Genomic DNA, 15,154 nt, shown 5'->3' on the forward strand with positions numbered 1-15,154 from the left:
AAAAAAAAAATCACAATCATTCGAATTGTCGGGCGCGAATAAACTAATGTCTTCTAGAGACAATATGTATTCAAACCTCTGAAAGTTCCTCAGAAATTTGAAGTAAAAGTCGCATTGTTGTTGAATTGTGGAGTATTTGTTGGAAAATTTTCAAAACATGACAGTGACAGTGAGACAAAAGCCCTACTTCTTTTGACGATATTTTCGGCTAAAGTTCCAATCGGCCAATAGTTCCGGTCCAATAATTACATGGAAATAATATGTCTCAAAAACCCATTTACGCTATCTTAGTGAAATGTCTTCACATATTTCATAATGTCTTCACATTTAGTCAAATCTGAAGACTCTTTAAAATGAAGACATGTCTTCAAACCTGGTATCTCTGCTTAAGCCAGCCCTACACGATCCTACGAACACCCTCGAATGCTGGACGCTCGATGATTCGACGCATCGTGTAGTCGACTAACGAGCTACGAACCTCCAATGTCGAGTGTCGAATATTCGCGTTGGAAGGTAATCCGTTCGTTGTGGATTACCTTCCAACGCGAGTGGCACGAGTCAAAGGATTTTTGTCATTCGTTGATTCGGCACTCGATGACATTCGATACACCGCTACACGATTCGTCCGAATTTATCTTTGACAGATTGGTTTGTTTACAAGTTTTAGATGAAGGAACTATGAAATTGATTCATAAAATTTTTAATAATGTAGATTTCAAGCATTTTTAATTTACAGCCCGATATCAGTACAATTGCTACGGCAGAAATTTCAATGCTCGCATCGTCATCCAGTTTCCTAACGTTTTTGATGGTAAATAAAAATAATAAACATTCGATCCAAATACTCGCCGAATGTTTGGACCGAGTGCATTGAATCGATCATTCACTTCACCGTGTAGCAGCACATTCGTCACAACATTTGTCGATTTATCGAGCCAAATGTTTGAGTCCAACATTCGTGTGAAACCGTTGGACGAATCGTGTAGCGCCCGCATTAGCACTATCTAGATACTGGATAGAACGTGAGGAATTGTAGAGTTTTGTGACTTAAATTTTAAAAAATGAGGTTTTCTAGGTTCAATATTTTCTCCGATTATCCTGAAAAAAGGAATCAATAAGATGCTGGGAGAAATTTTTGCTAGTTCGCAAACAAAATTTAAACTGAACGTTTGAATTTTCTATTCAACATTCTTGATTCTTGACCAATTAGATTCTATAAAGAACATCGCTCAGAATTATTTTGCGAATCATACAATAACGGTTACAAAATCGTATGTTCACTGTCTTGTGCGGAACATGCAGAATCCAGCTACCAGTAACAACACACAATTGCCAACTCGAATCATTCTTCACTGCCTCATCTTGGCAAACCGAAGTTCATCAGGAGCACAAACACACAGCACCTCCACTCACATCGGCCATCACCACTCTCTTTCTCTGTATCTCATACTCAGATGCCTCTCCGGCGTATCGATGAATCCTGGCTGCTCGAAATCCGCACTCTTACGTGCAGCAACAGCAGCAGCAGCTCCTCGAGCACTACACGGCGCTCGGTTAGTATACGTGAAACAGCTCGGCTCGGCTGATGTTGACGACGGTTTGCTCGCGATAATTTCTCGAAATTGGACGTGTTTTAGCCGTTTTTCGCAGTGAAAGTGTACCGCATGTGAAGCCCAATCGCAACCGCAATCGATTGAAGTGAAGCGCTACGGAGTTTGGATAGCATTTCGGCGAAGAATTTGCGGATTCGAATTACATCCCATCGGATTCTTTTCCGTGACGAGTTCCTTTCGCGAGAGTGACGTTTCTCGTTTCTGCTGCTACTGCTGCTGTTGGTGCTGTTGCTGGAATGAGGGGTGATTTTGGTGGTGTGCGTAGTGTGTGATTGCATGGGATAGATCACACACCAATACAGTAAATAGTGGTGAAGAGTGAAGTTCACACAGCATATTTTTTGGTGAATGTGTTCGTATGTGTGGGAGAGGAAGAAAAGCTCGAACGATAATTTCGAGTGAGAAGTAGAATAATCACTGCCAAGGTGTTTGAGGTGCGGCTGCTCGAATTTTGCGTGTTTTTTTTCGGCTGCTGTAAGTGAATAGATCGCAAAGAGAAGGTGATGAGAAGGATTATTCTCACCGAAGAGTGAAACGTGAAAGTGAAGGCAAGAAAAAAAGTTGTGTTTTGTTTTTGTAGGATGCTGCCAATGTACTGGTGGTAATATGTAACGTGAATTTAAAATGGCTACAGTGAATAACCGTCGGCGCGGTGAAGGCGGTGGCGAGGGCGCCTTATCAAAGATTTCTTGCTCCCGGTATTGTTGTGGCGATTTGTTTGGATACTTGCTGCGGCTTCGAGTCAGTCCCGAGGAACTTGAGCAGCGCTACAAATCTCGCGAGATCGACAAGTTTTTGGAGAAAGATAAGCATGCGTTCAGAAGACAGGTATGTGGAAGGATGTGATGTTTTTTATACAAACTTTTATTTTCCTTTTGACTGAGCACAGTGCTGCCAGAAAAACTTGTGGGCAGAGATTCTCTGCGTATATTCTATATTTCACAACACATTATATGTATGACATTGATGATTTGATGATTTAAACAAAAACATGTTTGATTTGTAATACTTTCACTCAAATTGTATAATTTTGGAAAAATATTCTGTAATTTCATTTAACCGTTTACAAGCATACCTTTACATCGATTTGATAGCGATCCAAATTTACACCAGTGTGTAAGCGACTTTTTCCATGTTTTTTTGAACTTCCGATTATTTGTTCTACCAGGAAATTCGAGACGGATTATCCGATTCAGGAGGGGTCGTGACGGGGCCGGAGGGCGGGTGTGTTTGTCTTGTGACTCTGTTTTCAGTCGCTATAATGGATAGATGATTTCACCACAAAGAGCCATCCATCGACATATTAACATTCCACGCGCTTCATCGGTTCCGGATGTTAAAACGACTCGATCGCGGTTAACCCGTGTGAATGCTTCAGGGAGCACATTTCTAGGGACACATGGGCGAAGTACAATAGAAAATGTGAAATGACTAAGAGTTTCAATTGAGCCGTCACCAGGTTTGAAGTGATGTCGTCAGGGGATTTAAGCGTTTGTGACTCCTCTCGGACTATCCTAAGAAATAGATTTTTAAACATGATTCTTGAAGAGCTCAAACAAAGCTTCTAAAAATCTTTTTGTGTATATATTCTTTGTTATTGAGTTTTTGAGTAAATTTAGCAGAGCGCAAGGTTGTAAATCTAGATTAGGCAATAAGCAGCAGACATGTATTGAATGCAATACTAAGATCAGTGAGAAACTAACTTCAATAGCATAAAAATTGCTTTGGAAACAGGCTATTGAATCATAGCAATCTAGCTGATTGATAATGATTGCTTTTGTGGTAATCAGAATGGATTCCCGAACATGGACGCAAAATTAAGACACCTGGAGAAACCGTCATCGCGAATACATGCAGGCTGTGATTTCCTTTACTAGCTTGCAAATGCGCTCAAGTAAAGGAAGATTTGAGCATTCGGTGATGCAATCGTATCCAAGAGCATCAGTTTCTGTTCTGCTTTCGCATGGAATGTTCATGAGGGAGTTTTTGCTTGTAATTGCGGTCAAACGAAGAAAGATTTGCGTATTCGGTTTCAGTGATGCAATCGTAGCCAAGAGCATCAGTTACTATTCTGCTTCCGCGTAAACTGTCATGTATTCTCACGAGAACAAAATAGGAGAGTGTATCAAACTTCATCAATTGCTTTTGCAAAACCACGCAAACCCAACGGTTCTTTTCTGGACCACCAACAAGTTCGAAATAGTTGAATTTCATGTTAATAACAATTTCGTACTCATATTCATTCAGTTTTAATTTATTCTATAGAACGATCCCAGTAACATATTTAACAGAGATTGGATGAAAATATATCCCTTCCACCTTTGATTCTGAATATTCCAGAAAATATTTATAGCACAGAAAGTTTTATACAATGTACAAGGCCAGATTATTATTTCAAAACGAAAATTGTTTAAATTCTCCACAAGTTTTTTAAAATAATGCTCTCGGTTATATACAATTCTGGACTCAATTATATACAGTTTGGAAAAAAATATTGTTTTTTATATTTCAACCTTTCAACGTTAAGGTGAAGTTGAGGTGGCTATTACATGTACAGTGGGGTAAAATACGTGATTTTGGAAGATTTTGCTTGAATTTTCACCAGGAATTGTTTATATCGATATTGCAGCCAAATCAAGAAAGATAGCAGTTGGGCGTCATAGAACAATTTGTAGAGCGGTTAAAGAACTTTAATTTAATTGATAGAAACAATATAGTTTAATATAGATTTTTAGGATAAAATCAATAATAACACATTCAAATTATTACTTTTAAGTTCTTCACTTCCAAAATGTTAGTAAAATCCACTAAAAATCCGAAACAAAAAAATTCTATAACTCTGTCATTGTTGAAATTCGAACATATTCGTAGGGTTTTTTTTTTCATCAAATATGATCGTCTATCACCTCCTGAGAGAATCTCGATAAATGTAATTTTGCATGTGAGGAAGTTGTTTTCTGACTTTAAGGTGATGAATCAAAAATCAAATTCCTTTTTTATTTTTCAAAAAACCAAAAATACATGCAAAAATAACAAATAAAAAAGTTTTTTTTTTGATAGATTATATACAGTGAAAAGAAATCAAAAACTGTATACAATCGAGTCCACGCTGTACTTTAAATGTTTTTGTAGAGCTATAGAAAATCTACTTTAATTTCATAAAATTTGCAGCAAGTTAGTAAATTAGGAAGTAATTTTTTAGCCTAATTTCAGTACACTTGTGCCACAATTGCTTTTGAATTTGGAATGTCCTTCCATTTTTTTATGGTGACCCCAAACCGAATTAACTTTTCGCCAGCACTTAACATCCGCGCGACTACCAGAGTGTACCAGTGTCGCCTATAGACGACACCGTGCGATGACTTGTGAGTACGAGCGTCGTCTATAGACGACATCAGGGTGATACACCAGCGCGATATGCACACTTTTCGGCACAGTGCTCCGTTCAGCGGTGTCACTCCGACGGAACACATTGCCTTAGCGAAAGGGTTTAGTCTAATTGTATGAATATATACTACTGTCACAGAAGAGGAATGTTTACGTAGTTACGTAGTTACGGGTACTAGAATCTCACTTTCCATTACCACAGTTTACGTTACCCAGTTTACTTACTGGGGTCTATTCCAAGAGTCGGTTCACGACGTGACAGTCAATTGGCGCACGTGTTTGTATTCTGAGAATCGGTGTAATTAAAAAATTGCCAGGTACAATGAGCTTTTTTTATTTCTCATTGTACTTCCGAGTCGCCCGACTCTTAGAATATGGTGAGAATTGTCATATAACTCTGAAGGAAAAAATCTCACTTATACCGACTTGACTCTCAGAATAACCCCAACTGTAACAGGATGTAATCTATTATAAGTTTTTAACATTGTTCTATATCCATACAAAGGCTATGGATTCGATATCTTAATTTTCTTGTAGTAGTAGAATTTCAGTTAGAATATAGTGAAATCTTTTAAAATTTCATTGGAGGCTGTTCACATACATCGTGAACAGAAAGCACGTTTCAGACTTCCCTTCACCATTCGTGAACATGTCTGGACATTGACCTATTGTTCACGTGGACATTCTTCGATGTTTTTTGTTTAAAAAAATCAGAGAATAGGGAATTGCGCTCAAATTCAATTTTATGTTTCTGGAAAACAAACTTTTTATTATGTCTCTATTTAAATTTCATGACGCCAAACGTACTCGTTCTTTAGTGGCGACTATTGATGTTGGATCCATTTCCAGATAATTCATGAAAAGCAACATTTTTTATTCAAGTCTGGTGAGGAACCTTCGACGATCTTCGCGTTTTTTTTTGCGTATTAATAATACGGTTAAGGTGTGTTATAGGCATATAAATCTCAACCGAGTGCTAATGAAACAATGACTCAATACTCACTTAAGGTGTGTTATAGGCATATAAATCTCAACCGAGTGCAAATGAAACAATGAATCAATACTACGTTAGGAACTGTGTAACAGTTAGGAACAGTGGCGTCTAGTGAAGCTTTCACACCCGGGGCGGAAGAACCGATTTGCATCCCCACCCCCCCGTCAGAAATCATTTATCCAATTTCTTCAAATAAATTCTGTTCATTCTGCACCCCTGAAATCGTGCGGTCCACCCCCTCCACACTCTCCAGTCGACGCCACTGATAATGAAGGTTTTGTTACTCACTTAATTTGCCTGTGTTCTATTCGAAGCATGATGAGTTTGAAACAAATATCAGGACGTTTTTATTGAGAAGTACGGAACATTCAAGGTGAGTGAAAGGTTTAAAAATTATTGAAAATACAGACCAGATTAGTTTTTATTTTTGAATATAGATGTTGGTATTTTTATAACAGTTTTACTCCTCCGTGGATATTCTCTATATCCCACGCCTTCACCGTGATATACGTGAGTATTTTCATATCCCCTACCCTCGCTGAAGTTGTCCGCGTGGTAACTGGATTGTACCTTACATGCCTCATTTTCTGTCCCTTACATGTCTCATTTTCTAGTGACATTTCAATACTCTGCAATAAAACATCAATATATACTGAACGGCAGAGTTTCTGCCTAACTTTTGAGAAGAATTTATCTTTCAATTTTTTTTGTTATTCCGTCCTTTCGATCCATTCGAAGGGTCGTTCAACGAAAAGCTTTAGAAGAGCTGTATTGATTTTTGTATTGATGCCTTCGAAACGTGACACATATTCTACTATGTTATTTAGAGTTAATTCGTCTTCTGAATCACTCAGACAAAGTTATGATTGATAGACGACGTACGTTTCATTGTTGTGTTATCATTGGCATGAATACTGCTTTTGTTGCGAAACGGCAAACCATGTGTTGATAGAAACTAAAACCCGACTGTGGAAAGATCTCTATCGTTGATAGTGACAATGTGACCGCGCAAAAAAACAAAAACAGATCGCAATGATCCCGCTTTCCAACCTTCCTGGCCACACTGCTCCTTGATTCGCGAATGCGATGCTTCTGTTTGTTTATACAAACACATACCTCCGCCGCTCGCGAAGCGAAGGTCTCACTCTTTCTCTCCCTAGCACATTCATTCTCATTCACGCTCGCGCTCACACCACACCACGATTCATCCACTCACTGCGCGCGGTTTGCGGTGAGGTGAGGTGAGCGCAACACGCAAAACATAAACTCTCTGACAAGACAACCACTAGCACTGGCAGCGGCGACAGAGTGGAATCTGTGGCGAGATGAATGTTTGTTATGAGATGAAATATGTGTATTGAAAGTGAACTCGATCTTTCACCGCAACCCACAACACACACACACGCTCGTATACCGCACCGCCTCAAGTCGTGCAAAATTGTTCCGAACATGTTTATAATGGACTATAATTGCCATTTAGCAAAAGGCAAACCTCTATCCATTTTCTTTATGAAAAGTTGCTGGCCTATGCTTAGCCGCTGCCGAGTTGTTGCCGCAAGCACACGAGCAGCGAGTGTGGCTGAGAGAGGGAGAGAGGAGGCTGGAAACTTTCCTTTATTACTTGGTTGAATAACTTCATTTCTGTCGATGTCTACGAAATAGCTGATTACTGTTTGGTTGACTAACTAATTAAAAATACTCGCCGATACGACAGCGCAGCAGCGGATGACGTCGATTCGTTCGCTGTTGGTCCGTTCGCTCGCTCGCTAGGCTCTGCTTTGTTATTATTATGTATGTCGTACGATCATGTGTCCGCGTGAATATGCGTGTGATGCAAGATCGAACAGGAACTGGGCGGCGGCAGCGAGATATGCGATGTAAACAAGTTTACTAGGTCACAGTGACCGATTGGTGGGAAGAGGATCGGTTGGGGTTTTCCTCTTTTTTCTTCTCCATAAGATAACATTTTGTAAGGTAGCGGGTAGTAATGATGCGGTGATGCAATGCTGCTTCGAAAGGACGCTCCGCGATCTCTAGGTTTGATGGTGTGTATAAGACATTACTAATCAAAGACAAAGACTCGCGAGTGACTAATGGTTTTTATTCCATCGCGTTATGAAATTGGGGAATTTTGGTTTCACGTCACGGAACACACGCATCCCATTGGACCGATTCGAGCAGAGAGCCGAAGCAAAGTCTTGTTCCCGAAAAAAGTGAATCAAGTTCATTAACCTGTGTTACTGTGTCTCGCGTGATGAATTTTCCCGTGATTCAATTCAATTCAGTGGAAAATAATTTCCCTTTCATCAATTCGCGTGCCTTTATATGCCACGAAAAGTTTGTTGAATCTTTGTTGAATCATAATAATATTTATATATAGAGTAATTTTTAAATGTACCAACAAGCTGTTTGTGCTTTTTCTTAACTTGGGCTTTTTATCCAAGTTTATTCACAATTCTAGCACAATCTGCCTCTAGGGAGGGATCCCGGTCTGGTCGATGTTAGATTTAGTTGGAATGCTACAGCCAAAGGTATGAGGTCAAGGGATATAGTATTGCTGTTTAAATTTTTAAACGCATTTTTCTCGAAACCAAGTACTAGCACTTTGGCTGTGGACACTAAAACATTTAGTTTTGATTACTAGTCTACATCTGGAGTTTTTCTGAAAAAATCAGAGAACATCATTATTTAACATACTTAAAATGATCTGATTGAGAATAAGTATGCACTGTTTTACTCGACAACTTGCTATCATAATTATTCCATTTTTAACGGTTATGATGTGCCGATATCAGAGACCTGGATTCGCATCATTATTGTCCATCATTCCAATTTTGTGAACCTTACTCGATCATTGTCATGTTGATAATGTAATGTTATTACTGATGTTCGTGTAAGAATCGTTTATTGAAATCTGCTGATGGATACAAAAAATCTCAACGAAACAGCCAGTATGATTAAAATATGACGTTTGACAAAGTTATTGGAAAACTAATAAGCTATCTAATTTTATTTATCCGATATATATCCGATTAATATTTTAATCGGACATCAGGATTTAAAGTTACGATTTTTTGAAAGAAAAATCAATGATTTTGAATATGCACTTTCCATAAATCAGTCGTAATTTAAATTGATCATATTACAAAAAAAAATGAAAATGGAAAATGTAAATTGTGATTTTGGGTAGCTTTCATCAAAAGTACGAAGTTCTAAAAACAACGAAAAGAGTCGGGTCAAAATTTGCTGTTTTTTTGCCGATTTGGCGTGGAATTGCTCAACAAGTCTCAAAAGTATTAGTCTCATGTATTCTTGTTCTATGACAATCTACAACAGAGGAAATAATGAACCCATCTCGTTATGCAAACTTGTAGAGAGTTTGCATGTATATTGAAAAACCAGGATTTTTTCGAAAAAAAATCTGCCATGAAGACCAGAAAAGAGCATGAGCCTCACTGACAAATTTTGGGAAGGTCTATAGATTTACTATGGTACATACATGCTGTCGCGAATAATCCACACCGCGGATCGTCCGCTCGCGGATAATCGGGGATGAGATACATCCAAAACAAAACAAAATCAACGCATACCGATGGGATATACATAATTTCAAAGCTACAACTTTCAGGTATTAGAATATTTACGTACATATCTTTACCTTGATGTTTGGAGGTGTAGTAGACAACAATTTCGAAAAGAAAAAAAAAACATTTTTTTCTGTTTTTTTAAAAGATTTTGTGGACTAACACAGTTTATTGTTAACCAACTCAACAGCAAATTCAATTAACCTTATCAACCAGCTTTTATTTGGTTTCTAGAACGTTCTTGTAGGACATACAAGGACATTTCAGTTTGAATGAAAAATTACCCCTTCTTCATTGATGATGAATAATTCAATAAATAATCAATGCATTGCGAATCGAAAGGCAGTTTTGAAAACTCCAATAAAATCTGCACAAGGATAATTTGTTGCTTTGATGAAAAAAAAAATTTTTTTGCATCGATTTCACAAAAAATTGCCTAAAACAAGATTTTTATAGTGCTTTACAAAATCTGCTGTAATTCTGCAAAATTGCAGTAACATCTAAACATCTGTGAACGTTTAGCGGTTTTTTCTAGCCGATTTTTCAAAGTTTGTAGCAAATTAAAGGAGCACTTCATCGCAAGTTGTACCAGAAATACAGAATGCTCTGCGTACTCTCTGAATGAACGGTTCGTAACTTTCGTCTTTATCAATTTATAACAAACGAATTGAGAAAAAACAACTTCGTAGAAATAGATTTTTCTGGAAAACCCGTGCAAGTTCCAAATCTCGAAATCTGCGTGAAAAACGGCGTGAATTCCGCGCAAATCTCGAAATCCGCTTGTGAAAACCGCGTAATTTCCGCGTAATCCGTATAAAAATGAACCGCTTAAAAAGCGACTTCAGTGTCTTCCCCCTATGGGTGATTATTCGGTTTTCGAAAAACTCATTCTTTGACGGCTGTGCGACACTAGCAAATGAAGTCCGATTGAGCTGATATTTGGCATAGGGTAGGGTTTTTTGTGGGAATCAAAATTTTTGAGAAAGTCCCGTTTGAAAATTAGAGATGACCATTTTCATTGGCACTCTAATGTACGTATTTGTTTAGTTTTCCCGAAAATACCGATTCGTACGCAACATCCTGGGACTAATTTTTTTTCACAAAAGTACATAAAATCACAATTTTCATTATAATATGACCAATTGAGGTTACGACTGATTTTTGAAAAGGACGTGTTAAAAATCATTCAAACTATCTTTCTATCTTTCAAACAATCGTAACTCAAAAACCAGAAGGCTAATTGAGATATGATGTTTGACAAAGTCGTTGGAAAATCAATTGGCTATTTAGGAAAAATAACATTTAGAATACACTGTTAAAAAATCTTGCTCAAAAATTGTATTTAATATTAAAAACTTTTATATCTCAAAACATCCTCCCTTCGATATTTTTGTATATTTTTATTGGAAAGCCTTTCTCATTTAGCAAAGTTTGACGTATAGTGATGCCGTGTCGGATTCCCCAAAATGGAGATATAAATTTTTGAAAATTTCTGAAATTTCAATTCATTGTGAAATTGTAGCCATTTAAGAAAAGTATTACGAATAATAGAATCTACACGTGATTCAACATGAAAAACTACACATAAAGTTTGATCCTAAATGTTATTTTTCCTAAATATATTTTCCAATAATTTTGTCGAACATCATCTTTTAATCAGACATCTGGGTTTTGAGTTATGGTTTTTTGAAAGAAAGATCAACTATTTTGAATACGCCCTTTCCAAATATCAGTCGTAATTTCAATCGATCATAGGTAGTTTCCATCATAAGTACCATGTTTCAAAAAAATCGGACAGGGTCGGGAATTTGGCATGGAACTGATATAATATGTTTTGTCGTTTATCAATGTTTGCAACACAAAATTTCACACTATATCTTTGAACAATAGAAGCATCCATATCCAAAATCGCCGAACAAAAAAAAGGAAACTTATTCCCATTGACGCTGTAAACAAACTAAATGACAGATCGCGCTCAAAATTGACAATAAGACCACTGACAGTAGTACCAACTTGAAACAAATTAGAAAATGTTCAACGTGGAGATTTACAATTACAAACTCCAAGGTAATATACCGGTAGTATCAAAAAGTTCCCGGAATCACCACCGTGTGGTGCTCTCAGACACCCGTTTTTATATAATTTTTTTTTTGTAAGTTGGCACATCTCTCTTTGACAGTCTATAAAATTTGTAGTGTGATAATTTTACATTTCTAATGTAAAATGTACTCAATACAGCGTAGCCTCGAATTTGTACAATTAGCAAAATTTGCTTAATCAATCGTTATTTCTGAACATTTGGCTAAAAACGAAACGAATACCATTCAACAACCACTGAATTCGTCCTAAAGAATACCCTGAAGGCTCCAAAGGCCCATTCATTGTGTACTTTAGACGAAAATCCAAACCTCTCAATGTCATTCGTATCTCGAAGGAACTAACTCAACATTTTTCTGACGTTACCGAAATTACACGGATGGGGCCAGACAAACTACGAGTTGTCGGCTCAAGCAGGACCCAAGCGAACAAAATAACGCGCTGCGACCTCTTTGCGATTGAGTATCGTGTATACGTACCCTGTTGCAACGTCGAAATAGACGGCGTAATAACCGAAAAGGGTTTGACCCGAAAAGAGATAATCGATGGTGTCGGTCGCTTCAAGAACTCCACACTAAAAACTGTGAAGATTCTTGCATGCGATCGACTGAAATCTGTGTCACATAAAAATGACAAAAGAATTCTCAATCGGACAAACTCTTTTCGTGTGACTTTTGAGGGTTCCGCCCTTCCAAATTACGTTGCAATAGGGGCACTTCGTTTACCTGTTCGATTGTTTGTACCCCGGGTAATGAAATGCAACAAATGTATGCAACTCGGTCACACGGCCGCCTATTGTTGCAATCAAAAACGTTGCGTAGATTGTGGAGAGAGCCATGATGAGAATCCTTGCGCGAAAGAGCACAAGTGTCTTCATTGCGGCGGGACTCCTCATGATCTTATTCAATGCCCGGTGTACAAACAACGAGGGTAAAAACTCAAGCGTTCCTTAAAAAAACGTTCCAAGCGGACTTTTGCAGAAATGCTTAAGAGTTCCGTGCCAACGACACAGGACAATCCCTACTTCATTCTGCAGAACGACGAGCCTGTTGCTGACGCTCCCAATGCCGGATGTTCCGGTACATCGCAGGGTGCCATCAGGAAAAGAAAAATTACTTCTTTTCCATCACTCCCCAGAAAGAATACCGAAACTTCCCAAGTTGGAATGAAGCCTCGAACTGAACGTGCTGAGAATAGGCCGAAGCAAGTACCTCCCGGTTTACGTGGTCATGCTACCAACCAGGGGTCCTCAGCACTTCCCGGAACAACAACGAACACGTCGGTTCCATTTTCGCAGTCGAAGCAACAGCCACTACCTGGCCTGCTTGCGCTTTCAGACCTTGTGGATAACATTTTAAACGCTTTAAATATAAATGATCCTCTTAAAAGCATAGTATTATGTTTGCTTCCGGTTGTGAGAACATTTTTGAAAGAAAAATGTGGCTTTTTAGCAGCGTTCATTTCCCTCGATGCCTAATTCAGCGCAAGAGGTCAAGGATTTGACCACTGTCATACAGTGGAATTGCAGAAGCATCATCCCTAAACTAGACCAATTTAAATTTTTAGTTCACAGTTCTAACTGTGATGTATTTTCTCTCTGTGAAACATGGCTTTGTTCAGCCGACGAGCTGAATTTTCACGATTTCAACATTATTCGCCTAGATCGTAACTACTCGTTTGGTGGCGTACTATTGGGGATCAAAAAACGTCACTCCTTCTATAGAGTCACTATCCCATCGATTACAGGCATTGAAGTTGTCGCTTGCCAGATACAAATCAATGGCAAAGAACTCTGCATTGCTTCGATATATATTCCTCCCAGGACTACGGTAGGCCGCCATCAGTTCTTTGATATTATCGAGGCATTGCCGGAGCCGCGGTTAATCTTAGGTGACTTCAACTCCCATAGAACAGCATGGGGGTCACTCTACGATGACAACCGTGCCACGTTGATTTATGATCTGTGCGATAACTTCAACATGACAGTTTTAAATACAGGGGAAGCAACTAGGATAGCCAACCCTCCTGCACGGGCAAGCATGCTAGACATATCTCTCTGCTCTTCTTCATTATCCCTGGATTGCACATGGAAGGTAATCCAAGATCCCCACGGTAGTGATCACCTACCAATAATTTTATCGATCGCCAATGAATCAAAATCTAGTGAGTCAGTCGATATTGCGTATGACCTCACGAAAAATATTGACTGGAGAAAATTTGCAGAATTAATATCTGAAGCAATTGTTTCAATGCATGAACTTCCTCCACTCGAAGAGTATAATTTTATATCAAGTTTGATTTACGATAGCGCACTTCAAGCTCAAAAGAAACGTGTACCGGCTACCACTTTCCGACGTCGTCCTCCATCACTTTGGTGGGACAAGGAATGTTCAAATGTCTACCTTGAAAAATCATCCGCTTTCAAAAAATTCAGGAAAACTGGATTAGTGGAATGGTTTCGAAAGTACCAAGCTCTAGAAGCCAAACTAAAAGGTCTGATTAAAGCAAAAAAGCGTGGATATTGGCGGAAGTTCGTCAATGGTTTGTCAAGGGAGACCGCTATGAGTACTCTTTGGAATACGGCTAGGAGAATGCGTGGCAGGAACCATACCAATGAAAGTGAGGAATACTCTGACCGTTGGATTTTCAAATTTGCAAGGAAGGTTTGTCCCGATTCTGTTCCTGCACAAAGCGTCGTACGCGATATTCCGCTCCAATGCGATTATGAGAATTTTTCGATGGTAGAATTCTCAATTGCCCTCCTCTCATGTAACAATTCAGCTCCGGGGTCGGACAAGATTAAATTCAACTTGTTGAAGAATCTTCCCGACTTGGCAAAACAGCGTTTGCTGAACTTGTTCAACAAGTTTCTGGAGCTGAATATTGTCCCGCATGACTGGAGACAAGTGAGAGTGATAGCCATACGGAAACCCAACAAGCCGGCTTGCGATCACAACTCGTATAGGCCGATTGCAATGTTATCCTGTATTCGCAAATTGTTAGAGAAAATGATTCTACTTCGTTTAGACAAGTGGGTCGAAACGAACAATTTGCTGTCAAATACGCAGTTTGGCTTCCGCCGAGGTAAAGGGACGAATGATTGTCTCGCGCTGCTATCTTCTGAAATCCAAATCGCATTTGCTCGCAAAGAACAAATGGCTTCCGTTTTTCTCGATATCAAAGGGGCATTTGATTCAGTTTCCATGGAAATTCTCTCAGAGAAGCTTCATAATCGTGGACTTTCACCAATTCTCAACAATTTCCCGTACAATTTACTGTCAGAAAAGCACATGATTTTCCCTCAAGGCAGCTCGAAATCTTCTCGTTACAGTTTTCTGGGCCTACCACAAGGCTCCTGCCTAAGCGCCCTCTTGTACAGTTTTTACGTCAATGATATGGATGATTGTCTAACTAGAGACTGCACGCTGAGACAACTTGCAGACGATGGAGTTATTTCCATCACGGGTACTAATCCCGTC

General features: G+C 38.8%; 1 protein-coding gene across 1 annotated transcript in view; it reads left to right on the forward strand.

The window, feature by feature from the left end:
* Positions 1-1,537: 1,537 nt before the first annotated feature.
* LOC129775540 (guanine nucleotide-binding protein subunit alpha homolog) overlaps positions 1,538-15,154 on the forward strand; it is a 70,175-nt gene continuing 56,558 nt past the window's right edge. Inside the window, exons 1-2 of the mRNA XM_055780385.1 lie at positions 1,538-2,087; positions 2,194-2,441. Of these exons, the coding sequence (XP_055636360.1) occupies positions 2,238-2,441 (204 nt within the window). The 5' untranslated portion in view covers positions 1,538-2,087; positions 2,194-2,237. The remainder of the gene's footprint in view (positions 2,088-2,193; positions 2,442-15,154) is intronic.

Source organism: Toxorhynchites rutilus, chromosome 3 (genome assembly GCF_029784135.1).
Source record: "Toxorhynchites rutilus septentrionalis strain SRP chromosome 3, ASM2978413v1, whole genome shotgun sequence".
In the NCBI taxonomy this organism is placed as follows: domain Eukaryota; kingdom Metazoa; phylum Arthropoda; class Insecta; order Diptera; family Culicidae; genus Toxorhynchites; species Toxorhynchites rutilus.